Here is a 26,967-nt window from a genome sequence, read left to right as displayed (position 1 = left end):
AAGACACAAGGTGGTCATCCTGCACAGCAAGATCTCTCCCAAGCGGCAGACAAGAGTTTCAAAATGTGCTGTCCAAGCTCTTCAGAAGAAGCACAAAGAAACAGACAAGGTTAAGGACCAGAAACACAGTGGTTTCCACGGAAACTGAGACAGCACAAAAGACACATCAAACTGATGTTCCTTTTAAATTGGAAGAAGTACGACATTGCTATCAGCTCTGAACTCAGAGAAACCACTGGAACCCAAGTACACCCCTCTACAGTCCGGAGAAGCCTTGTCAGAGGTAGTCTTCATGGAACAGATGCTGCCAAAAATTTATTCCTCCAAAGTGAAGCCAAAGCCAAAGAGACTCACCTACACACAAAAACACAAGGACTGGGTGCTGAATAATGGCAGCAAGAGCTTTGGAATGACAAGTCAAAATTTGAAATTTTTGCCTCAGACAGGACACAGTTTGTCTATAAAATTGCTGGAGAGCACTACATGGATGACTGTCTGCAGCCAACAGTGAAGCATGGCCAAGGTTCCCTACAGGTTTGGGGATGCATTTCTGCAAATGGAGTTGGTAATCTGGTCAGATTTAATGGAATCTTCAATGCTCAGAAGTACAAGCAGATTTGCATCTATCACACAATACCATCAGGGAGGCGTCTAATTGGTTCTACCTTTATTCTGCAACAGGACAATGACCCCAAAAACACAACACAAAAAGGTTGAGGCATATTCCCATCCCAACCCCTGTTTGTGTTGATGCTGTGTAATTCGCTACCCTGTTACAAATTAGTGCCACGAAATAACAGACAGTACACCGCAAACAATTAAAAGACTTATCTTTATAATTCTTTATATGACTAAAGGGTTAGTAAACAAAAGGGCCCATTCTAACATTCACAAGTTGGAGCTCACAGTTTCCCCAAGTCACCGATCTTCAATCGATCTCACCCCGGGCTTCATCGAATCACAGTCTCCCAAACCGGGTTGAATCCTATGACCTCTTTTCTCCAGCGTCTTCCCTCTTCATCTCCTCTCGAACATAAAAACCCCAAGCCCAACCTTAGTGTCCCTTACCAGAGAAACATCCCCTTCAATTCAACCATCCTAATTGGATGGCAGATATTTCTCCTCATTTCTTACCTTCAACAATAACCCAAACATATGCTGAAAACAAGCAGCTCTCACAGAACTGCCAAAATGAAATACGTACAGCATAACAGTAAAAATATGAACCAGGGGATTACACTGTACAACAGTTGTAGCTAAGAGAATTAATACAGTTTTTGGTCACACCAAATATTGTTGATTTAGATTTTTACTGTTTACTGCTCTTTATAGTAATTTTTTGATATTCAGAAACTTTTCATTTCAGTATTTTTGAAAACATCTTTGCTTTACAGTTTTCTTTACATGTGCACAAGACTTTTGCACAGTACTGTAATTAGACCTGAACTTGCAGGTATGTCACCACTTCATATGATACACTCTACATCTGTCCCCATGATATTGGATTTCTCTGCAATTACATTGTAGGGAAAACCTGATTTCTCATACAGTCTGTAGTGTGGATACTTTGTGCTTTAATTCTGCTTGTTAGTGTAAGGAATTGAAAGATTATTTTTTTCATATGGGCATTTCCCCACCATAGGAACTGCTACTGATTTCTATTCACTTACCATTTATCTTCTGAATAGTCATATGCTGCAATAAGTATAGATATAGGGAATAGATTTGGTGGATTATAATTTGGTCTATAATTAGTACACAACTCACACAAGACAATTATCAATAGTCACTGTATTGGGAGCAATAGTTTAATGTTTCTGTTTCTCCACAACATGCTAAACTTAATACATGCCACATGTCCAGCTACTCAACAATAGCTTTAACACATTATATCTAAGAATGCTATTTGCTAAAAGAAACCTATCCAATTTGACAACTGAACTTTCAAAAAAATCTTCAGCTAGCTGATGAAATATAAGCACAATGTATAAATTACAGTCCATTTTCAGCTGTAAACTTTATTTTTCCAATGTGGCAGAGCAGGCTCCATTATAGAATAGCTTGTGAAATGTTTCATATCTATTGAAAAAGAGATCCATAGTAATTTTAACACTCCACTCTACTTCATTTCTATTTCTGGCAAGTAAGGGCATTGGTTTATACACTTTTTCAAACAGATGTGATGGAGTAGCAAATGTACACCCATTGAAAAACAGGCTAGCAGTTTAAAACAATCACCTCAAGAATGAAAAGAAAATAAGTGAAATCAACACAAAAATGCGAAGTGGTTAGATGTGAAGCCTCTCAAATGACATAATCCATTTGGTATCTCGTGACCCATTTTGATCTGTAAAAGTTGAGCAGGATTTTGCAGTCTTTGAGGAATAACACATTTTGTATGTGAGTAAGCATGTCTGCTTTAATTGTAATGTTTGATGGATATGAATGTATAAGAAATTAGTTCAGGTTTTCTACTTTAAAATACACTCTCCAGTTTTAATGAATAATGATGCAATTTCCAACTGGATACTTGGGAAGCACACACAAAGTGTTGGAGGTGGGCCAAGACAATTCTTCCATCTTTGTAATGTATGGATTCATTTCTTTTAGAGCAATGACTCCCCTTAGCACTGCATATCAATCTGTTATCTACACATGCAAATTGATCTGTTGTCTTCACATGCATATTGATCTCTCTCTCTCACACTGCAATGTGAATACACCAGTTAAAGCCAGCTCCTGCCTGTGTGCTTTTATTTAATTGATATGTCGTAGCAAAGATACAACAAATCGACGAGTATGAACCTGAATGTCAGAGAATATCACCAACTACACTGACAGTTACGGGACAGACAGTGAGAGGAAAGAATTAAACAGTACGGGAAAGTCATCTCAGACACTAACAAAGGGATGCATGAGTAATAGTTCACAATACTGAGTAAAAGACACAACTACTAAAGTTAAAATGAAAATAACTTTATGGCTTCAGTCAGGAAAGTTGACAAATTCAATAGTGCTAATGAAGGCTGGGAGACATGCAGCAAGAGGATTGAACTCTATTGTATTGTGAACAATGTGGGCAGGAAAGGAAAGCCTATACACTTATTAGCTTAATGGGTACTAGAACGTAGAGCCTCTTACACAATCTAGTAACTCCTGCAAAGCCACAAGCAAGACATTCAACAAAATTGTTACAGTTCTACAAAATCACTTCAATAGGTACATTTAATGTCAAAGAAATGTATACAATATACATCCTGAAATTCTTTTTCTTCACGAACATCCACAAAAACAGAGAATGAATGACAGTTAAACATTAGAACCCCAAAGACCACCCCCAGTTCTCCCCTCCCATGCATAAGCAGGGGCAAGGGAATGACTCCCCACCCCCACCAGCAAAAAAGCGTCAGCGCCCTCCAGCAAGCATCACAGACTTGCGGTACCCCAAAAACTATTTGTTCACCTGAATAGTCAACATATAATAGGCTGTCTCTCTCCCTTCAAAGGGAAAAAGAGGTGTCCCCATTTCACAGTGAGAGGGGAGATGTAACAAACAACTTGCTGATTTACAATGTTGAAAGTCTGTTGCGTTGCTTTTTCTGAGCACTGTGCCCAAAAAGTCTCTGAGGACTTTCTTCACCAGCAACAGCTTACCTTAACAAATTGTGAGCGACATTGGACTACAATACACATCAGAGGAGTTCAAACTCTTCATGAAGAAAAATAGCTTCAAACATTTCAAGTCAGCTCCTCACCACCCAGCAACAAATGGGTTAGCTGAAAGGTTTATCCAAACATTCAAGAAGTGTTTTAATGCGATGGACAAGGAGGACATTTCTTTATAGCACAAGGTGGACAATTTTCTTTTTGTGTATCAGAACTCTGTTCATGTAACAACAAATCAAACACCTGCAATGCACTTCCTGAGCAGGAATCTAAGATCTCACATAGACCTTTTGAAACCAGACCTTTGGTGGGAAGTAAAGAATAAACAGCTCAGCCAGTTGCCAAGTGAAGCAGCAAGGAGCTTCGAGGTTAGACAGGAAGTCCTAGCGCATGATAACTGAGAAGACTAGTGGACACCTGGTAGGATAGCTACAAGAAATGGACCGCTGACGTACACAGTGGATGGTGAAGATCAGACAAGGAGATGTCATGTGGACCAGATACTGGATGCTCAACCAAAGAACAAACCTGAGTCGACTGCATCCAAGAAGACAGACACATTGCAGCAATTGAACTTACCTCTCACTGATGGTCATGTCACTCATAGCAATGTGACAGCAGCAACTGAGAACGCTGTCTTAGACAAGACACCTACCAAACCTGATGGCACTCCGCAGGTCCAGAGGCACAATCCAGAAGGAAACAGAGCACTGCCCAAAAGACTGAATCTTTAGTATGGTGAAGTTAGTTATTGTGAAAGTATGCTTATTTGGAATATGGGTTTATGAAAGGGAAATTGAATGTTTAGTACATATACAGTTTTATGTTGCATTAATCTAAAGGAGGAGGAAGTATAATGTATGGATCTATTTCTTTTGGAGAATGACACTCCCCTCCCTTAGCACTGCATATTGATCCGTTGTCCACACGTGCCATGCACGTTGCTTTCTCTCACCCTTCTCTCTCCCGCTGCAATGTAAATACACCAGTTAATGCATGCGTATTTTTATTTAATTGATATGCAGTTGCAAAGACACAACAGTTCTGATGAAGGGTCTCAGTGTTCACTGTTTATACCCCTTCATAGATGCCTGACTTACTGAGTTCCTCCAGCATTTTCTGTGTGTTGCTCAAGATTTCCAGCATTGCAGAATCTCTTCTGTTTCTGAATACTTCAGCATATTTTTATATCACTACTTCTATTAGAATTGTTATTAAAAATTCTGTGGTTTATTATTTAGTCTAAGTTACTTATACTAACTTTGCATTACTTTAAAATGTAGTAATGTGGCGACCCATTTCCTGGCACATCCGAACCGGCTCACAATTAGCCAGCGTTCCGGCTAAGGGAGATAGCCTACGGGGGTTTGCGAGCACTGAGCTTTGGAGCCTCTGTGCCACGGGGGGCAGGTTGAGGGAGGCTTAAAAGCAAGGCTGGGTATTTCGAATAAAGTTTTTCCTTCGACTGCAGTTACCGACTCCGTGTCGTAATTTTAGCGCTGCATGTAGCACACCGCTACAATTGGTGACCCCGACGGTCCAAACGATTTTTGGACCAGAAATGACCGACGCCGCCTCTGTTCATGCGGTTTCGCTGCAACTGCCGGGTTTCTGGACACAGCGACCGAACCTGTGGTTCCAGCAAGCTGAAGTCCAATTCCACGTTCGCCAGATCACCTCAGAAGACACCCGCTACTACTACGTGGTGAGCTCCCTCGACCAGGACACAGCGGCCCGGGTCACGGAGTTCGTACAGTCGCCCCCGGTAGACGGCAAGTACACAGAATTCAAAGCCCTGCTCCTCAGGACCTTCGGACTCTCATGGCGCAAGCGGGCTGCCCGTTTACTGCACCTGGATGGCTTGGGCGACAGACCTCCATCGGCTTTAATGAATGAGATGTTGTCTCTGACCGACGGGGACACACCCTGCCTCATGTTTGAGCAGGCATTCCTGGAGCAGCTGCCCGAGGACATACGCCTGCTGCTGTCCGATGCGGATTTCAATGACCCCTGGAAGGTGGCAGCCCGGGCAGACTTGCTGTGGAACGCCAAAAAGGTGAGTAGGGCGTCCATCGCACAGATCACCCAGCCACGCTCCCAGCAGCAAACCAGTCCAGGCCTGGCCGTAGAGCCCACCAAACCCAGGGGCAGGGGTGGGGGGCCCAACAAACACTGGTGCTTCCACCACCAGCGGTGGGGCGCAGAAGCCCGCCGTTGTCGCCCGCCCTGCAAGTTCCCGGGAAACGCCGGGGCCAGCCGCCGCTGATGGCTACGGCGACTGGCCCTTCGGGATAGCCTCCTGTATGTGTGGGACAGAAGGTCAGGACACCGGTTTTTGGTCGACACCGGTGCTGAGATCAGCGTTTTACCTCCGACGAGTTACGATACCCGCAGCAGGGCACCGGGTCCCCCCCCCCCCCCGAGGGCCGTGAACGGCAGCACAGTAAGGACCTATGGCACCCGTCAGGAGCAGCTACAGTTCGGCTCCAGCCAGTTCACGTGGGACTTCACACTGGCCGCCGTAGCCCAACCGCTTCTGGGTGTGGGTTTTTTGCGGGCTCACAGCCCACTGGTCGACCTGCCCAGGAAGAGACTGGTCCACGCCGAGACCTTTCAGACGTTCTCCCTGGGTGCAGCCCAGTTGCCAGCCCCTCACCTCGGCTCCATCATGCTGTCCGACAACGACTTCACCAGGGTCCTGGCGGATTTCCCATCGGTTCTGGCACCGCAGTTCACAGCGGCCATGCCCCGACACGGTGTACAGCACCACATCCCGACCCAGGGACCACCCCTCCACGCCCGCGCTCGGCGGCTTCCCCCAGACAAGCTCCGACTGGCGAAGGAGGAGTTCAAGAGGATGGAGGAATTGGGGATCATCCGGCAGTCCAACAGCCCATGGGCCTCCCCCCTGCACATGGTGCCCAAAGCGACAGGAGGCTGGAGACCGTGCGGCGACTACCGCAGGCTGAACGAGGCTACCACACCGGACCGTTACCCTGTGCCGCACATTCAAGACTTTGCAGCAAACCTGCACGGCGCACGGATCTTCTCCAAGGTAGACCTCGTCCGAGGGTACCATCAAATCCTGATGCATCCTGACGACATCCCCAAAACGGCTCTCATCACCCCGTTTGGCCTTTTCGAGTTCCTCCGCATGCCGTTCGGCCTGAAGAATGCCGCACAGACGTTCCAGCAGTTAATGGACGCGGTGGGACGGGACCTGGACTTCGCGTTCATCTGTTTGGACGACATCCTCGTAGCCAGCAGCAGTCGTCAGGAGCATCTGTCCGACCTCCGTCAACTCTGCGCCCGACTGAGTGAGTACGGTCTAACAATCAACCCTGCCAAATGCCAGTTCGGACTCGATACCATTGACTTCCTGGGCCACAGGATTACTAAAGACAGGGCAACCCCTCTGCCCACTAAAGTAGATGCGGTCCACCACTTCCCCTGACCCACCACGATTAAAGGCCTTCAGGAATTCGTAGGTATGGTCAATTTCTACCACCGTTTCCTCCCTTCAGCTGCCCCCTGTTCGCCCTGCTGTCCGGTCCGGGCAAGGACATTACCTGGGACGAGGAGTCCGCCGCCGCTTTCGTTCAAACGAAGGAAGCTTTGGCGAACACCGTGATGCTAGTACATCCCAGAATGGACGCCCCTACCGCCCTCACAGTGGACGCATCTAACATGGCAGTTGGTGGGGTACTGGAGCAATTCATCGCAGGTTGCTGGCAACCCCTGGCGTTTTTCAGCAAACACCTGTGGCCACCCGAGCTCAAGTACAGTGCTTTCGACCGGGAACTGTTGGCGCTCTACCTGGCAATCCGGCATTTCAGGTATTCCTAGAAGGTCGGCCCTTCACCGCATTCACGGACCACAAACCGTTTACCTTTGCGTTTACGAAAGCATCCGACCCCTGGTCGTCCCGCCAGCAACACCACCTGTCCTACATCTCTGAATACACGACGGATGTCCGGCACGTCTCGGGTAAGGACAATGTCGTGGCGGATGCGCTCTCTCGCCCTACCGTTCATGCCCTTTCCCAAGGGGTAGACTTTGAGGCACTGGCAGAGGCGCAGCAGGCGGATGAGGAGATTCCGAGTTACAGAATCGCAGTCTCCGGTTTGCAGCTCCAGGACCTCCCCATAGGCCCTGGTGAGAGGACCCTACTCTGTGACGTCGCCACCAGCCAGCCCCGTCCCGTCGTCCCGGCACCTTGGCGGCAACACGTTTTCGACTCCATTCATAACTTGGCGCATCCCTCCATCCGGACAACTGTCTGGATGGTTTCCAGCAGGTTCGTTTGGCACAGACTCCGCAAGCAGGTCAGTGAATGGGCCAGAACGTGCATGCACTGCCAGATGGCCAAGGTGCAGCGGCACACTAAAGCCCCACCGCAGCAGTTCCACCTCGCCCACCGGCGTTTCGTCCACATTCATGTGGATATCGTGGGCCCCCTGCCAGTGTCGCAAGGAGCACGGCACCTCCTGACTATCGTGGACCGGTTCACAACATGGCCGGAGGCGATCCCGCTCACCGACACCACCTCCGAATCTTGCGCCCGGGCACTGATCGCCACCTGGATATCTCACTTTGGTGTGCTGGCCCACATTACCTCCGACAGAGGCGCCCAGTTCACCTCCAGCCTGTGGTCAGCTATGGCCAGGCTTTTGGGGACTCAGCTGCACCACACCACTGCCTCCCACCCACAGTCGAACGGGCTAGTGGAGCATTTCCACCGTCACCTGAAGTCGGCTCTCACGGCCCGCCTGCGAGGAGCTAACTGGGTGGACGAGCTTCCCTGGGTCCTACTCGGCATCCACACAGCGCCCAAAGACGATCTGCACGCCTCGTCGGCCGAGTTGGTGTACGGCGCGCCCTTGGTCGTCCCCGGGGAGTTCATACCAGCCCCAAGGGGGCAAGAGGAAGAACCAGCAGCAGTCCTGGGCAGACTACGTGAGAAGCTCGGTAACCTGGCCCCCATACCCACTTCGCAGCATGGGCAGAACCCGACCTGCGTACCCAAAGACCTGCAGAACCGTGAGTTTGTGTTTGTACGAAGGGACGGGCATCAGCCACAGCTACAGCGGCCCTACAAGGGGCCATTTATGGTGCTCCGGAACAACGGGTCCACGTTCGTGCTGGACGTTGGGGGAGAGAGGAGGTTTTCACGGTGGACCCACTCAAACCGGCCCATGTGGACCTGGCGCAACCGGTCGAGTTTCCAACACCTTGGCGCAGAGGCCGACCTCCCAAACAGGTTCCGGCCCAGACTGTGGACATTGGGGGGGGTGTATCGCCGGTTCTGGGGGTGGGGGGTGTTATGTGGCGACCCATTTCCTGGCACATCCGAACCGGCTCACAATTAGCCAGCGTTCCGGCTAAGGGAGATAGCCTACGGGGGTTTGCGAGCACAGAGCTTTGGAGCCTCTGCGTAACGGGGGGCAGGTTGAGGGAGGCTTAAAAGCAAGGCTGGGTATTTCGAATAAAGTTTTTCCTTCGACTGCAGTTACCGACTCTGTGCCGTAATTTTAGCGCTGCATGTAGCACACCGCTACAGTAACATACCTGTTTTTTTTACCCCATCTGCCACAGGGTGTTATTGTTCTTTTATAACTTTTGAAGTTACCAGCTTGTCCTTAAGTTAAGAAAAGAGGCATTAAAGTGGTTGCATTGGGTTTAAGTCATCACAAAACTGTAAATCCATGTATTTATTTTCTGACAACTTACACATTTTCAATGAATTACTTTATTGGTACAGTATAATATTGTGGTAGAGTATATTTTAATGTCATTATAGGTTGTTGGGTTCCATTTCTATTGTCAGGATTCTAGGGGCAGTCCATGCTGTGAACAGCCTAACAAATAAATAATTAAGTTCATCCAATGAGAGTGCTAATAGGAGATTTCTGATATAGAAACTCAAGGATCATTGGCAGAAAGATTACTTCCTATTTAAAGTGTAATTTCTCTTCCTTGAAAAATACAAGAATTATCACGTTCCAGAAACACAGTTCCACTACACAAGTTTACTAATCATGAAGACACTGATATCCAGAAACAGGACTGCTCTGGTAGACCTATTGCTTCTGCCTGCTATTGTTCCACCAAATTTATCTCATTGTGCCCTGACATTATCCAAACTCCCCTGATCAAGAATCTTCCCACCTTCATCCAAGACATGTTGCATACTGTCCACCATTTTGACAACTTCCAATTACCTGGTCCCAGCCAACTTATTTGTACTTCTCAAATGACCTTCTTCAGAAAGCATGGCGTCACTTCCTCCATTTCCTACTTTTCTGCTCTCAGACCCTCCTTGCCTCCAGACAAAACAAAGACAGAGTTCTCCTGATCCACACCTTTCACCACACTAGTCCCTGCATGCAGCATATTATTCTATTTTCACTTCTGCCAGCCTCAACAAGATCCCACCACCAGTCCCATTTTTCCCTCTCCTCACCCTTTCTGATTTACATTCCCTCTATGACTCCCAGCTCTAGTCATCCCTCCACACCCACCCCTCCCTGTCTTTGGCACTTCCCCCTTCAACCATAGGAGATGAAACATTTGTTCTGACACCTTCTATCTCACCATCATCCTAAAAGAAACAATTCTGAGTGAAGTGGAGATTCACATACACCTTCTCCAATCTGGTCTATGGTACTTATGCCTGTGATATGACTTTGGCAACCATTTTGTAAAGTACATGTGCTGTGGCTGTCTTGAATTTCTGGTTGCTTGTCAATTCAATGCTCCTTCGCATATCCACACTGACCTCTCTGCTCTCAGCCCTCTCCATAGCCGCCATGTGTCATGGTCCAGATTGGATTCCCTTTAAATTTACCTTGTTTGTGTTACGATCCGGACCACTGACTCCTTGTTTCCCTTTAATTCCCTGTTCTCCCATGTCCCTCGGGCTTGGTGATTAAAGGCAATTTACTCTCAACCGAACCGGCAGTTTATAAGTCTCCAGCTTCAGCCGTTCGGGGCGAGAGCATTATGGAGCGTTAACGAAGTCACCGAAGCTGGTGCAAGCCAAAGTATTCTAGCTGGAGCCAACTAAGTTTCTTGCTGGAGCAAACCAAGTCTCCTCCCGAAGCAAGTGCCAGCAAGCCGGCTTCCCTTGCCAGAGCAGGTCCATCAAGGTTAACCCACAGGGTGAGTCAGGAACTCACCGCTGCTTAGAGCAAACTTGTGCCCAGTCTATCGTTGTGTGGTCTCCATATCCGTGTCCTGTGTTTAAAAGGGGTCCCAGCCCTGTTCCCTAGAAGGGTCCTGACCCTGTGTCAACAAGAGTCCCAACTCCGTCCTGTGTCTAAGGAGGATTCCCAGCTCAGTGTTTTATGTCCTGTGTCTATCGCATAAATAAGAAGAGTGCCGGCTCCATGCCCTGTGTCTAAGGAGGAGTCTTGGCTCAGTGTTCTATGTCCTGTGTTTGAGTATCAAGTTCAAGCTCCGAGGTTCAAGTATCAAGTCCTGGCTCCATGTTTCAAGTATCAAGTCCAAGCTCTGAGGTTCCAGTATCAAGTCCAAGCTCTTGTGTTCAAGTATTAAGTCCAGGTTTCGAGGTCCATGTTCTGAGTCCTGGCTCCGATCCTCGAGCTCCGAATCCTGGCTCTGATCCCCGAGCTCCGAATCCTGGCTCTGATCCCCAAGCTCCAAGTCCCAGCCCAGACCCTGAGTCCCGGCCTAGTCCAGGGCCTGAGTACTTGCCCATTACGCCTATTCCCGTTTCCACTTTGCTGTCCTTGATTTCTCTCTGTTCTATCCTTGCGTCATGGTTCTGCTTGTAACTAGTAATAAACTCTATTTAGTTAACCCCACAAAACAGTGTTTTGTGTCCTGCATATGGGTCCAGCACCCTTGCCCCCACATTGTGACACCATGAGGTCAAACACAAACTAGAAGAATAGCACCTCATATTTCCCTTGGCTACCCTACTGCCTGAATGTATAAACATTGAATTTTCCAGTTTTAGCTAACCCATTCCTCTGTGTTCTTTTCCCATTCCTTCACATTCACCCATGGTCTCTGTCCCTTTGATCACTATTTCGATCCTTCTCCCTCATCCCCAGCATACTAAGACTCATCACTCTCCCCCATGTGGTTTCAGCTGCCCATCACCCACATATCTTTCTACATGGGCTTATTCTCCCTTGGTTCATCTTTCTTAACCCCTCCATAATTTTTCCCTATTTACCCATCATCCTTTCTCCAATCAACCTATCGCTTATCAGTCTCTGCTTCACCCTTCCCTTTTCTCTTCTACATACTTATTATTAGAATCAACTGTTTTTTTATGTTTTGGATAGGATATTAGTTGAATTAATTGAAGACTAAAATTGTAGTTTTTACTGATACATGATTTGTATTTTTAACAAACAGGTGTATTTTCACAATATGTGGTGTTTTGTCTCCTCCTACTGGTGGAAAACATGGTATAGCAATTACATAATGGTTTACCACCTTTCCATTTTTCATTGGCTAAGTGTTAGCATTTAACACGTGCTCTGACTGTTACTTTTGATTGGATTCTTCTATTTTAGGAATATGGTTAATCTTACTTTTTTTGTTTACTTTGCTCCTTGTTCTCTATCTGTTCCTTTGTTTAAACTTTAAAATAAACAATCATTGAAGCAACAAGTTTTCACTCATTCTTGGACCCCTAAAAGAACCTAGAGATCCTATGCAAACACGAGGAAATCTGCAGATGCTGGGAATTCAAGCAACACACACAAAACACAAGTGGAACGCAGCAGGCCAGGCAGCATCTATAGGAAGAAGTACAGTCAACATTTTGGGCCGAGACCCTTCGTCAGGACTAACTGAAAGAAGAGATAGTAAGAGATTACTGTAAGATCTCTCACTATTTACTGTATTTGCTGTACTTCTTCATATAGATGCTGCCTAGATATCCTACACTTGTCTTATCCCCAAACGCTCAGTCCTGAAGCAAGGTCTCAACTTGAATTTTTTTGCCTCCACAGATACTGCATGACCTGATGAGTTCTTCTAGCAGTTTATCTTTTGCAATGTACTAATCATAATTGAAATTTAATTATTACTTCTGCTTGATTTCAGTGACTGGGGTAACATTTTCAGTCCTCCCATCATTCTGCCCAGTGAACAGATGAAGGACCAGAAAAATATTTCACCCAGGCAACTATCTACTCTTCAAGACCTAAACAGTAAGATGATTTCTTATTTGTTGTGCTCAGTGATTTAATAGAGCAAAAGTTTACCAAATTTATATCAGAGAAACAGAGAACACCAGGATGTATATAAGTTCCAACAGATGATGCAATTATGTAAACCTTTACCTGACCACATAGATATAAGCATTGGTTATAGTTATTAAACACTTTCTACATAAAACATGATATCTATATACTCTGAGAGTTTTATTCAGGAAAATATGGGAACTATTATTAACTTTAAATAACATAAAACTTTGTGATATACATTTGAAATTCTGTTATCTGTACTCAGCTGGATGCCTGAGAAGAGTTTATTCGTTATATACACCAGAAATGCACTAGATCCTTTTTCAATCCCTATTCAAATTATATTATAACTTTAAGTGTAATTATACACAATCCTTAATAACTATTGTACTCATTCCTGGTGAAGTCTGGGCTTTCTGTAATTGGCTGACCCTAACTTTATTTTAGAAATTCTGAGATGAAGTAATTGAAGGATGTTTACCTGAGCTTTTCCAAGCTATTGGCAGCAGATTTTATTTAAAATGTCAGATACTGGGAGAGAATCCAAATCAACAATCTTAATCTTCACAGTTTAGCTTCTACCTATTGTAAACCACTGTAAATCCAGGCATATCTTGAAACTGGGCTCCGCATTCAGAATGTAAAGTCTGGAAATTTGTGAATAGGATGAAATATATTCAGAATTATTATAATTTTTTTTCTTTAAAGAAGCATCTTTTTTAATTCTTCGCCTTTTATATTAATTGTTTACCATTTATTTTAATGCTCAGTATTTAAGCTCAAAATACTACCAAAATTCTGCAGATTAGAAATGGTTAACTGGAGTGCCTTTGACTTGTACTGAGATATATAACAACTAAATAGTCATCTTAAAATAGAAGAGATTTTCTTAAGATTTCACCACATAGCATGTTTGGCTTTGGCTGAATTTTCATTTAAAAAGCAAGTTAAACAAGCAAAATAAATTCAAATTAACATTAGGCCTTGTGAATGATGGTTTCTTAAAAGAACCTGCAGTTTGGTTTTGCATGTACTGTATATGCACTGAATTCAAAAACCCAATTGAAACCCTGCCCAATCCATAAACCACCTGATTTCAGTTTATCTGTTTCAGAATTGAGAGTTTTTATCCTCCCTGCATGCTGCACATTAATTTATTTAGATTTTGGGAATTAATCCTATCCATGCATAAGTCTGGGTACTCATAGAGCTAAACAGGATAATCAAAATTCTAACCAGACAGGGTGAGTGTGATAACTAAAGCAAGGTTCTAGCTGGCTTAAAATTGAGCTGCAGTGATTAGCTTCAGATCAGTAGGTGCAATGTAAATGCCTCCTTCATTTTAATCATTGAAGTGCTCCAGTTTGTACAAAGACTTCAAAACTTGCAGTATAAATCAAATGATTTCAATCTCAGTGCTGATGAGATATATGTCATAGAAACATAGAAAACCAACAGCACAATACAGGCCCTTCAGCCCACAAAGCTGTGACGAACATGTCCCTACCTTAGAAATTACTAGGCTTACCCATAGCCGTCTATTTTTCTAAACTCCATACACCTATCCAAAAGTCTCTTAAAAGACCCTTTCGCATCCGCCTCCACCACTGTTGCTGGCAGCCCATTCCAAGCACTCACCACTCTCTGAGTAAAAGATTTACCCCTGACATTTCCTCTGTACCTACTCCCCAAACCTGTGTCCTCTTGTGGCAACCATTTTAGCCCTGGGAAAAAGCCTCTGACTATCCACACGATCAATGCCTCTCATCATCTTATACACCTCTATCAGGTCACCTCTCATCCTCCATCAATCCAAGGAGAAAAGGCTGAGTTCACTCAACCTGTTTTCATAAGGCATGCTTCCCAATCCAGGCAACATCCTTGTAAATCTCCTCTGCACCCTTTCTATGGCTTCCACATCCTTCCTATAGTGAGGCGACCAGAACTGAGCACAGTACTCCAAGTGGGGTCTGACCAGGGTTCTATATAGCTGCAACATTACCTCTCAGCTCCTAAATTCAATTCCATGATTAATGAAGGCCAATACACCATATGCCTTCTTAACCACTGAGACAACCTGCGCAGCTGCTTTGAGTGTCCTATAGACACGGACCCCAAGATCCCTCTGATCCTCCACACTGCCAAGAGTCTTACCATTAATACTTAATTCTGCCATCATATTTGACCACTTCACACTGATCTGGGTTGAACTCCATCTGCCACTTCTCAGCCCTGTTTTGCAGTGTACCATTGTAACCTCTGATAGCCCTCCACACTATCCACAACACCTCCAACCTTTGTGTCATCAACAAACTTACTAACCCACCTCTCCACTTCCTCATCCAGGTCATTTATTAAAATCACAAAGAGTAAGAGTCCCAGAACAGATCCCTGAGGCACGCCACTGGTGACCCACTTCAATGCAGAATATGACCTGTCTGCAACCACTCTTTGCCTTCTATGGACAAGCCAGTTCTGGATCCACAAAGCAATGTCCCCTTGGATCTCTGCCTCCTTACTTTCTCAATAAGCCTTGCATGAGGTACCTTATCAAATACCTTGCTGAAATCCATATACACTACATCTTCAGCTCTTCCTTCATCAATGTGTTTAGTCACATACTCAAAAAATTCAATTAGGCTCGTAAGGCACAACCTGCCTTTGACAAAGCCAGGCTGACTATTCCTAATCATATCATGACTCGCCAAATGTTCATAAATCCTGCCTCTCAGGATCTTCTCCATCAACTTACCAACCACTGAAGTAAAACTCACTGGTCTATAATTTCCTGGGCTATCTCTGCTTCCTTTCTTGAATAACGGAACAACATCCACAACCCTCTAATCCTCTGGAACATCTCCCGTCCACATTGATGATGCAAAAATCATTGCCAGAGGCACAGCAATCTTCTCCCTCACCTCCCACAGTAGCCTGGGGTGGTCCCAGTAACTTATTCAACTTGATGCTTTCCAAAACTCCATCACATCCTCTTTCTTAAGATCTACATGTGCAAGCTTTTCAGTCTGCTGCAATCACTACAATCACCAAAATCCTTTTCCATAGTGAATACTGAAGTAAAGTATTCAATAAGTACCTCTGCTATTTCCTCTGGTTCCATACACACTTTCCCACTCTAACACTTGATAGGTCCCATTCTTTCACATCTTATCCTCTTGTTCTCCACATACTTGTAGAATGCCTTGGGGTTTTCCTTAATCCTGCCCGCCAAGGCCTTCTCATGGCCCCTTTTGGCTCTCCTAATTTGTTTCTTAAACTCCTTCCTATTAGCATTATAATCTTCTAGATCTCTAACATTACCTAGCTCTCTGAACATTTTGTAAGCTTTTCTTTTCTTCTTGACTAGATTTATTACAGCCTTTGTACTCCACGGTTCCTGTACCCTACCATAACTTCCCTGTCTCATTGGAATGTACCTATATAGAACTCCACACAAATATCCCTGGAACATTTGCCATATTTCTTCCATACTTTTCCCTGAGAACATCTGTTTCCAATTTAAGCTTCCAATTTCCTGCCTGATAGCCTCATAATTCCCCTTACTGCAATTAAACACTTTTCTAACTTGTCTGTTCCTATCTCTCTCCAATGCTGTTGTAAAGGAGATAGAATTATGATCACTATCTCCAAAATGCTCTCCCACTGAGAGATCTGTCACCTGACCAGGTTCATTTCCCAATACCAAATCAAGTACAGCCTCCCCTCTTGTAAGCTTATTTACATATTGTGTCAAGAAACCTTCCTGCACACACCAAACAAACTCCCCCCCATCTAAACCCTTTGCTCTAGGGAGATGCCAATCGATATTTGGGAAATTAAAATCTCCCATTACGACAACTCTTTATTATTACACCTTTCCAGGATCTGTTTTCCTATCTGCTCCTCGATATCCCTGTTACTATTGGGCGGCCTATGAAAAACACCCAGTAAAGTTATTGACCCCCTTCCCGTTCCTAATCTCCACCCAGAGAGGCTCCGTAGACAATCCCTCCATGACTTCCTGCTTTTCTGCAACCGTGACACTATCTCTGATCAACAGTGCCACGCCCCCACCTCTTTTGCCTCCCTCCCTGTCCTTTCTGAAACATCTAAAATCCGGCACTTGAAGAAGCCATTCCTGTCCCTGAGCCATCGAAGTCTCTTTAATGGCCACCACATCATATCTCCAAGTACTGATCCACGCTCTAAGCTCATCCGCTTTGTTCACAATACTCCTTGCATTCAAATAGACACATCTCAAACCTTCAGTCTGAGTGCATCCTTTCTCTGCCACCTGCCTATCCTCCCTCTCACACTGTCTACAAGATTTCTCTATTTGTGAGCCAATCTCCTCTTCCCCAGTCTCTTCAGTTCGGTTCCCACCCCCCAACAATTCTAGTTTAAACTCTCCCCATTAGCCTTAGCAAACCTCCCCGCCAGGATATTGGTCCCTCTGGGATTCAAGTGCAACTCATCCTTTTTGTACAGGTCACACCTGCCCCAAAAGAGGTCCCAGTGATCCAGAAATCTGAATCCCTGCCCCCTGCTCCAATCCCTCAGCCAGGCATTTATCCTCCACCTCATTCTATTCCTATCCTCACTGTTGTGTGGCACAGGCAGTAATCCGGAGATTACTACCTTTGCGGTCCTGCTTCTTAACTTCCTTCCTAACTCCCTGTAGTCTGTTTTCAGGACCTACTCCCTTTTCCTTTTCATTGCAAAATTTTACTTTCAACTGCCTCATAATATCATCTCAATGATATGACATCCTGCATCAATTTATTTAAATTGGAAGTGTAGGAATTATTCAGTGAACAATAAATATTTCTCAAAGAAGTATCATCAGTTTTATAGTAAGTGTAGAATTCTTACACAAATGACAATTACGAATGTTTCAAAAATGTAATGTACCTCAGTTGCCTGAACTATTTTTAATTAGTTCAGTTTACTTAAACTGCCCATTTCTCTGTGTACTGTCTTGTAGTATGGTTTATAATCTGTTATATAATTTGAACTGCATGTTCTCTTACAATAATTTTACCAGCCCTACTTGAATTGACATTCTGAGCCGAGCTTGCAGGATGTCCTGTACCTGAAAATATTGCACACATGAATGTTAAATATTGGATCTCAAAAATATTTGGATAATTATTAGGGGCAAAGCTTCATCTATTCCTGGGAAATAAGGAAATGAGTGAGGACATGGTAAAGAAGCACTTTGGGACCATTGACCATATTCCATTAGCTTTAAAATATTTATGGAAATGGACAGAATGGATCCACAGGCTCTACTTCTGAATTAGGAAGATGGAATTTGATGATATTAGACGGGTGCTTGCAAATGCTGACTGGGCTAGGTTGTTTGCAGGCAAAGAGACCTCAGGCAAGTGGGAGGTCTTTAACAAAGAGATAGTAAGAGTTCAAGGACTACATATTCCAGTCAAAGTAAAAGAGAAAGCTGCTACATTCAAGAAGGAAAGTAATGGAGCCATGAAAAAATTAAGGACAATCCTGAGATTTTTTAAAGTACCTTAAAGGGAGGAAGAATGATTTAGGGAAGAACAAGACCCCTCACGGACCACAATGTGTGGTGATGGGCAAAGTTGTCAATGGCTATTTCTCCTGTTTTTAATATAAAGAAATAAGTGAAGATTTTGAAACTGGTAACATTAACGTAGGTGGTTTAGAAGCAGTATTACAGTGGAGAGGTAAATAGAACATAGGGTACTATACAGCACAGTACAGGCCCTTCACCCCACCATGTTGTGCCAATCCTTTAACCTCTCCAAGATCAATCTAACCCTTCCCTCCCACGTTTCTTTCATTCATGTGCCTATTAAAGAGTCTTTTAAATGGGCCTAATAAATCTGCCTCTACCATCACCCCGGCAGTGCATTCCATATACCTACCACTCTGAGTAAAAAGAAAACTGCTTCTGAGGTCTGAATCTCAGATCTCAAAAATACATATATAATTAAATTAAATTTGTGCAAAACAGGAAGTAAAAAAAAAGTAAAGAGGTAGTCAACCTGAATTCTTGGTCCATTCTGAAATCTAATGGTGGAGGCGTTGAGTGAAACATTTTGAGTGTGTGTCTTCAAGCTCCTGTACCACCTCCTTGATGGTAGCAATGGGAAGACAGGGTGAATGGTCTTTTTTCCAGGGTTGGGGAACCAAAAACTAGACAACATAGTTTTAAGGTTGGGAGGTAAAAGATTTAATAAGAACCTGAGAGACAACATTTTTACATAGATATATAGATATATGGAACCAGTTGCCCGAGAAAGTGGTTGAGGCAGGTACATTTGATATATTTAAGATGTATGTGAACAGGTATATGGATGACAAAAGAGGGAATGTTGTCAAACATTGAGTGTTTGACACTTGATCATAAATATTTCAGAAAAACAATAATATTTTTATTCAAACACATAACTCTTGGGTGTGTATGTGACAACACTTTTAAAATGAAGCATTTAGATAGCAAAACTATAACTGAACAAAGAGAATTATCTTCCAAATCATAACTTTAAAAAATTAGCCAAATGTCAGGAAATGGGATTAGCCTGAATGTACATATGTTCGGTATGAACACGTATGGACTGAAGGACCTTGTTCTGTGTCTCTAAAAGAAGCAATATTTGCTTTTGCTAAATTATCAATATGAGTGGTATTCAACACAATGTGCAAACTATTTAAAAACGCAAACACAAGGAATTCTGCAGCTGCTGGAAATTCAAGCAACACACACAAAATGCTGGTGGAACACAGCAGGCCAGGCAGCATCTATAGGGAGAAGTACAGTCGATGTTTTGGGCCGAGATCCTTCGTCAGGAAGAATGGAAAGTCCTGCTGCTTTCCACCAGCATTTTGCGTGTGGTGCAAACTATTTGATGTTTTTCATATGAAGGAGTGTTCATTTGTTTTGACTCCTAAAGATTTTTATGTGCTTTGCCAAAAAGAGTAAAAGAACAACTCCATATAGTATCAAGGCAGACATTTTATCAAGAGAGTATAATGTTTTCACATGCTTCATCATAGAATTCTGTTATATCTGACAGATGACACAGCCAGTGTTACAGAAGATCAGGATGAAGTACTGGATTTGTTATATGATCCCTGTTTGAATTGTTACTTCGATCCAAAAACAGGAAAATACTACGAACTGGCATGATTTAAAACTTGAGGACTTTGAAGTATCACTGTTGCATAGCAACCACTTAAGCTGCAAGAGGACTTTTGTTTCAAAGTGAATCCTGGCAACCGTTGTAAAATGAGAATACTCCAATCAGTAGAAGGCTGAGTGATACAGACATAGAGGTAGCCATCCGAGAATTGCAGCAGTTCTTCGACATGAAAGAAAGCACTTTGCCCTCCTTTAGTCAGGTGTCTGCACATATTCCACAGTTCTATATTTTCATGTTTCTCTCTGTGATGTCATGTACACATTTGTATTTTCTCGTGCGTGTGATTGGCGTGACCCATGCCTTATATTGAATTTTACAAAAAAAAAATTACTATTAAACAGATAATGCTTTACGGCCATTGTTAAATTGTCAAATCGAAGAAATGAACTTTGCAGACATTATTAATGGAAATAAATTAATATTTGCCTTGAAATTCGTTAGTAGTTGACACATAAATCATCTCAGCCTGGTGTATTTGGCCTAAGAATCCAAGGAATATATTTCAGAGGCAGAGCAGAATGTGTTGATTTGATTATAATGTATTAAGAAGTACTAAGCAGGGTTGAATTTCTTGGTAATTTTGGTTTGCATTTTTTATTACCTACATTGATACAGTACATATATAATGTTGGTTACTGTTAATATTAGTAAGCTGATAGACATCTGATCATAAATATTTCAGAAAAAAAATATTTTTTAATTTAAGCATGTAACTCTTTGGTGTGTATATGACATCATCTTAAAAGGAATCATTCAGATGCAGACCCTCCAACTGAATAAAGAGGATTATCTTCTAAATCACAAAATGTAAAATTACTCGATGTTCATAATTCCTTTATTAGAAGTAGCCAAGAAGGATATGATAGTATGTTTAAAATGCAAAGTAGCACTAGTTCTCCTCTCCATACCTGATGAGTGAGTACATTTGAAAAATAAATTCTGCTGATGTTTCATCCTTGATTTGTTAGGTGTGAGGGTAAGGTCTATAAGAAACTGGCAGTGCTGGAAGGATATTTTCCAAGCCCAATCACTTCAACTTCATCTGCATAAAACCAGTGAGCTGCAGAAACCAATTAAGTGCCTAAGTACAGCTACCAGGTCAGCCCATTTAGAAATTTGGCAGTCAGTGATGCAAAACCAAATCTGCAAACACATCTTGGAGAGAGAAGAGAACCAGACTGTGTAAACCTGAAGTGACTTTTCCCTAGTTCCACAAGAGAGGAACTGTAAAATGTTCACTTCCCTGTGGAAATAATCTCTCAAGTTGCTTTTATAGATTCCTGTCTAAGCTATTGAGGACATAGTTTAATATGAAGGTGCAGAGAAGATCCTGTAAGAGACACAAAGATCATCAGGTACAATTTCTAGAACACTGAATACTGAATGTCATGTAAGTCAGATTATGCAGCAAAATGTTTCTGATACATTCCCAAGACTACACCAAATATTGTGTGAAGGAATAGTGCTTCATTATAGTTATAATTTAATGCATAATTCTAATTGTCACTAATACCTAATATCAACAGGTAACTTGACAACTTTAAAGGGCAGACAACAGATGCTTTTTGTCAATCTAAGTTTACTTGGGCTTAGACTAATTTATGGTAACAAACAGAAGTTTCTCACATCTCAGACAGAGGCCTGGTCGTAAATTATTTGCCCAAAGACTGATCTCCAAATAACGTAGCTTGAAGAAACCACACAATAATACGAAAAATTAGGGCTTTTTGTCCGCATGTCAGAAAATCTAATTCACAGCATGATCAAGGTTTGACTATAATGCTGGTCTGCTGTAGACTGTGCCCTTCACTTACCGGCCATTAGCAGGTAATCAGGATTTCAATGGAAAGAAAACAGAAAATGCTGGATAAAGCAGGCCAGGAGAGACAAACAATGTACACGCTTCAAGGTGATGGCCTTTCCTCAGAACAGATCTTCCACCAGATTGTGAGCATCTGCACCTGGAGGTTTTTAACTTTTTGATTCCATGGAATGACTTGCTCTTCACAATAGAGTGTCACACTTCTTTCATAAAAGAGTTCATGAGCATTTCTTTAGAAGTCTTTTTTGCTGTTATTACTTTTTGGCTTCATATATTTGAGCTCACTCAACTTCCTTAGCCTCAGTCAAAGTACACAGAAAACATAGAACAGCATATCACAGAAATGGGTCCTTTCGCCTGCAATGCCTTTGCCAGTCTGGATGCTAAGTTAATCGAATACCATCTGCCTGTGCATAATCCATATCCCTCCATTCCTTTGTGTCATATGCCTGAGTAAATGGCTCTCTCAAATCAGTTTCCACAATAACTCTGGCAGCACGTTCCAGGCACCTAACACTATGTGATAAAACTTGCCTCCCACATCTCATTAAAACCTTCCCCCTCTTATCTTAAACCTATCACCTCTAATATGTGACATTTCCACCCTGGAAAGTAGGCAATGACTGTCTATCTATGCCTCTCATAATTTTATGAACTTCTGTGAGGACTCCCCTCAGCCTCTGCTACTCTAGAGAAAAGAATTCAAGTTTTTCCAACCTCTCCTCATAGATGAAATTCTCAAATCGAAGAAACTTCCTGATGAACCTCTTCTGCACCTTCTCCAAGTTTCCACTCTAAAAGAATCAGCAGAACTGCACATAATGCTTCAATTGTGGACAAACCAGAGTTTTATCCAGCTCCAACATGACTTTTACACTGCATCCGGATGATGAACGCAAGCAAGCTGTACACCTTTTCCTCTCTATTCGCTTGTGTTGCCACTTTCCCTGAGTTATAGATTTTTGCCCCAAAATTTCTCAGCATTAAAATACTCCTGAGGGTCCTGCAATTTACTGTAACGTTTCCCCTTACATCTGCTATTTTCTGGCCATATCTTCAGCTAATCTATAATATTCTGTATCCTTTGAGAATGTTCCTCACTGTCCATAACCCCAGCCTGTATCATCTGCAAACCTACTAATCCCCTGTACATATTTGTCCAAATCCTTCATATAATATCACAAATAGAGGTCCCAGCAGTGATCCCTGTGTAAGACTAGCGGTCACAGACCTCCAATAAGATAAATCACTCCACCATTACTCTCTGTCATCTATGGGCAAGCCAATTTTGAATCCAGTCTTCCAAGTCAGTGGATTGCACATGGCTTACTCTTCTATATTAAGCTATTATGAGGGATCTACTCAAGTATCATACTAAAGTCGATGTAGACAACATTAATTGCCCTACCTTTATCATCATCTTCATTACCTCCTCAAAAAACACACATCAAGTTCACAAGGCAAGCCCTGCACAAAGCCAGGCTGACTACCCCGTATTGGCCCTCACTTTTTAAATGCATATCCTTTCCCCAAGAATCCTCTTCAATAGCTTTCCTGTCACTGATGTAAGGCTCACTAGCCTATAATTTCCTGGATTATCCCTATTGCCTTTCTTAAAGAATAACCATTGGCTAACCCCGTCATCTGGGCCCCATTTGTGGATAGAGATGATACAAACATCCCTGTCCAGGCCACAGCAATGCCCTCTGTTGCATCTCTCTCTCTAGTACCCAGTAATGCCTCCTCTTGCCTCTCTCTGGTACCCAGCAGTGCCCTCTCTTGTCTCTCCCTCTGGGATAGATCCTATCATGCCCCAAGGACTTACCAACCTTAATGTTCTTCAAGAAATACAATACCACCTTGATATCAACGTCCTAGAACGTTATGTCATATCTTGATCTTGCGTCCTCCATGTCCCAATAAATATAATATCCTTTTGTTGTTGTTGTAAACCAATGTCTTCCTCAATGTGCTTTTCACATTGTGCCTCATCTTAATTTGTTTCTGTGCATAGGTTCACCTTTATTCTTTTAATATAAAATTAACCTGTAGAAGGGAAAGCAATCATGTTATAAAGGGATGTCTCTTAACACTGAATTAAGCAAAAAATGTAGAGCCATCTGGAAGTCTTCATTTTCCTTACCATTTAAACTTATTCCTTGTAGTGCTCTACATGTATCGTGCAGATGTGCCAAAATTAAAGTATTTCTGAAGTTGCTTCCAGCAGCAGGTTAATACAGGAAATAAAGACAGCTGGGTTGAAATGTTTTGTCATTTACAGAAGAAGATTTTAAATTAATAACAAGTGCTATTAAAGACCCCTATATGGTCAGATACATAAGATATGAAATGAAAGTTTTACCATTGCAGTGTATTTTTAGAGTAACCTAAAAAAAAAGTAGGCATCCGTTAGTCTCATGAGACCATGGATTTGTGCCTTGGAAGGTTTCCAGGGTGCAGGCCTGGGCAGGGTTGTATGGAAGGCTGGCAGTTGCCCATGCTGTTAGTCTCCCCTCTCCACACCACCAGTGTTGTCCAAGGGAAGGGCACTAGGGTTGGTAGAGTTTGGTGTCATCGCAGAGCAATGTGTGGTTAAGTGCCTTGCTCAAGGACACAACACACTGCCTCGGCTGAGGCTCAAACTAGCGACCTTCAGATCACTAGACCAACACCTTAACCACTTGGCCACGCGCCAACACTTTTAACTAGAGTAACCTAGGAAAGGCAAAATGTAATAATAATATTCAGTAAGGTTTGTTTTCTTTGGTAAATTTCTTAAGGTTTACCCTCAGGTTAGGATACAGTAGCTAATATTGCTTAGAATTTGATAAGTGTTAAATGACAGCCGATTGGCTAACTTATCTATTCTTTCTGCTAATTTGATGACATAGCCCTTTTTTCATTCTAAATAAAAACAAAACTCTTAGCAAACTAACTCTGTAAATAACAGTGCACAATAAATTTGCCAATATGTGTCCAATTTCAGCAGCAATTCAGTCACAGCAGTTATGTTGACACTTCATCTGTAGAGTAGTTCAGCCAACCCAGTGTTTTTCTTCAATATGTTACAAACTATTTCTAAAACTTGGTGATGATCAACCTGGGAACAGCAATAAAACTTCAATTTCCAATCACAGTGGTAATTGTGTCCTGTATTGCTGAGAAGCTAATCATCTTTTTGTTACATGTAATTGAAAGTGCTGAATTGTCTGATAATAATTTCTATTGCAATGTGAACTTGGTTGGAATATAGCAGTCATTGCAATATAAACATGTTTCCAACCAAACTAAATGTCAAAATTTGATTTTTTTTGGCGTAAATTTAGCAAGTTAGAAATTAATTAAGTTATCTCAGATGACAAATAGAAACTTCCAATAAAAGCTTTAATTCTTTAAAAAAGTGAGGTCAAATTCTGATTAAACAATTGATTTGATGGGTAGGTTTCATGACATTGTTGGATTCAATTATGACTGTGTATAAATACATGGGTGTACTTCAATGATGCAGCACCTAGCTATTGATAAATGATCACAAAATCTTCAGCACTGATTTATGTAAATAATAAGATCATATTTGTTGCCTTTTTTGGTCTGTCACTGGGAATAAATGGAAATGCATTTTGAACATCCCTGGTAGAGTGCTCAGAGGATGTGCAGACCAGCTAGCAGATGTTCTCACTGACATCTTCAACATCTCCCTGAGCAGCACCATCATTCCAACGTGCTTCAAGGCCACTACCATCGTCCCCGAGCCGAAGAAGTCTTCAGTGTCCTGCCTCAATGACTACTGTCCCGTTGCACTCACATTCATCATCATGAAGTGTTTCGAGAGGCTCGTCATGAGGCATATCAAGACCCTGCTGCCCCCCTCACTGGACCCCTGCAGTTTGTGTACCGTCCCAACCACACAACAGATGATGCCATTGCCATCACCCTCCACCTGGCCCTAACCCACCTAGACAAAAAAGACATGTACGTTTCAATGCTGTTCATAGACTTCAGTTCAGCATTCAACACAATCATTCCTCAGAAACTGATTGGAAAGCTGAGCCTACTGGGTCTGAACACCTCCCTCTGCAACTGGATCCTAGACTTCCTGACTGGGAGACCTCAGTCAGTCTGGATCGGAAGCAGCATCTCCAACACCATCACACTGAGCACGGGGGCTGTGCTCAGTCCATTGCTGTTCACTCTGCTGACCAACAACTGTGCTGTAACGCACAGCTCGAACCACATCATCAAGTTCGCCAATGACACAACCGTGGTAGGTCTCATCAGCAAGTCAGCATACAGAGAGGAGGTGCAGCGGCTAATGGACAGGTGCAGAGCCAAAAACCTGTCTCTGAACGTGAACAAAACAAAAGAGATGGTTGTTGACTTCAGGAGGGCACAGAGCAACCACTTCCTGCTGAACATCGATGGCTCCTCGGTAGAGATCGTAAAGAGCTCCAAATTTCTTGGTGTTCACCTGGCGGAGAATCTCACCTGGTCCCCCAACACCAACTCCATAGCAAAGAAAGCCCAGCAGCATCTCTACTTTCTGTGAAGGCTGAGGAAAGTCCATCTCCCACCCCCCACCCCCATCCTCATCATATTCTACGGGGATTGTATTGAGAGTATCCTGAGCAGCTGCATCACTGCCTGGTTCAGAAATTGCACCATCTCGGATCACAAGACCCTGCAGCGGATAATGAGGTCAGCTGAGAAGATCATCGGGGTCTCTCTTCCCACCATTATGGACATTTACACTACATGCTGCATCCGCAAAGCAAACAGCATTATGAAGGACCCCACGCACCCCTCATACAATCTCTTCTCCCTCATCGAAGCATCGAAGCATTCGGACTCTCACGACCAGACTATGTAACAGTTTCTTCCCCCAAGCTATCAGACTCCTCAACACCCAGACACCTTACTGCCCTATTGTCCTGTTTATTATTTATTGTAATGCCTGCACTGTTTTGTGCACCTTCTGCAGTCCTGGGTAGGTCTGTAGTCTAGTGTAGTTGGTTTTTTTTCTGTGCTGTTTTTTACGTAGTTCAGTCTAGTTTTTGTACTGTGACGTAAC

At 43.2% G+C, this 26,967-nt stretch overlaps 1 protein-coding gene across 2 annotated transcripts in view; it reads left to right on the top strand.

Moving 5' to 3' along the window:
• The window catches only part of cfap20dc (CFAP20 domain containing), a 487,560-nt gene extending 466,550 nt beyond the window's left edge, over window positions 1-21,010 (top strand). Inside the window, exons 11-12 of one of the 2 annotated variants that reach the window (XM_059944236.1) lie at window positions 12,751-12,857; window positions 19,952-21,010. In XM_059944236.1, coding sequence (XP_059800219.1) covers window positions 12,751-12,857; window positions 19,952-20,064 — 220 coding nt within the window. In that variant the 3' untranslated portion in view covers window positions 20,065-21,010. The remainder of the gene's footprint in view (window positions 1-12,750; window positions 12,858-19,951) is intronic. The other variant, XM_059944235.1, reaches the window with a different exon arrangement.
• Window positions 21,011-26,967: the final 5,957 nt, after the last annotated feature.

This window comes from Hypanus sabinus, chromosome 19, assembly GCF_030144855.1.
Source record: "Hypanus sabinus isolate sHypSab1 chromosome 19, sHypSab1.hap1, whole genome shotgun sequence".
NCBI lineage: Eukaryota > Metazoa > Chordata > Chondrichthyes > Myliobatiformes > Dasyatidae > Hypanus > Hypanus sabinus.
This window is presented reverse-complemented; position numbering and strand designations above follow the sequence as displayed.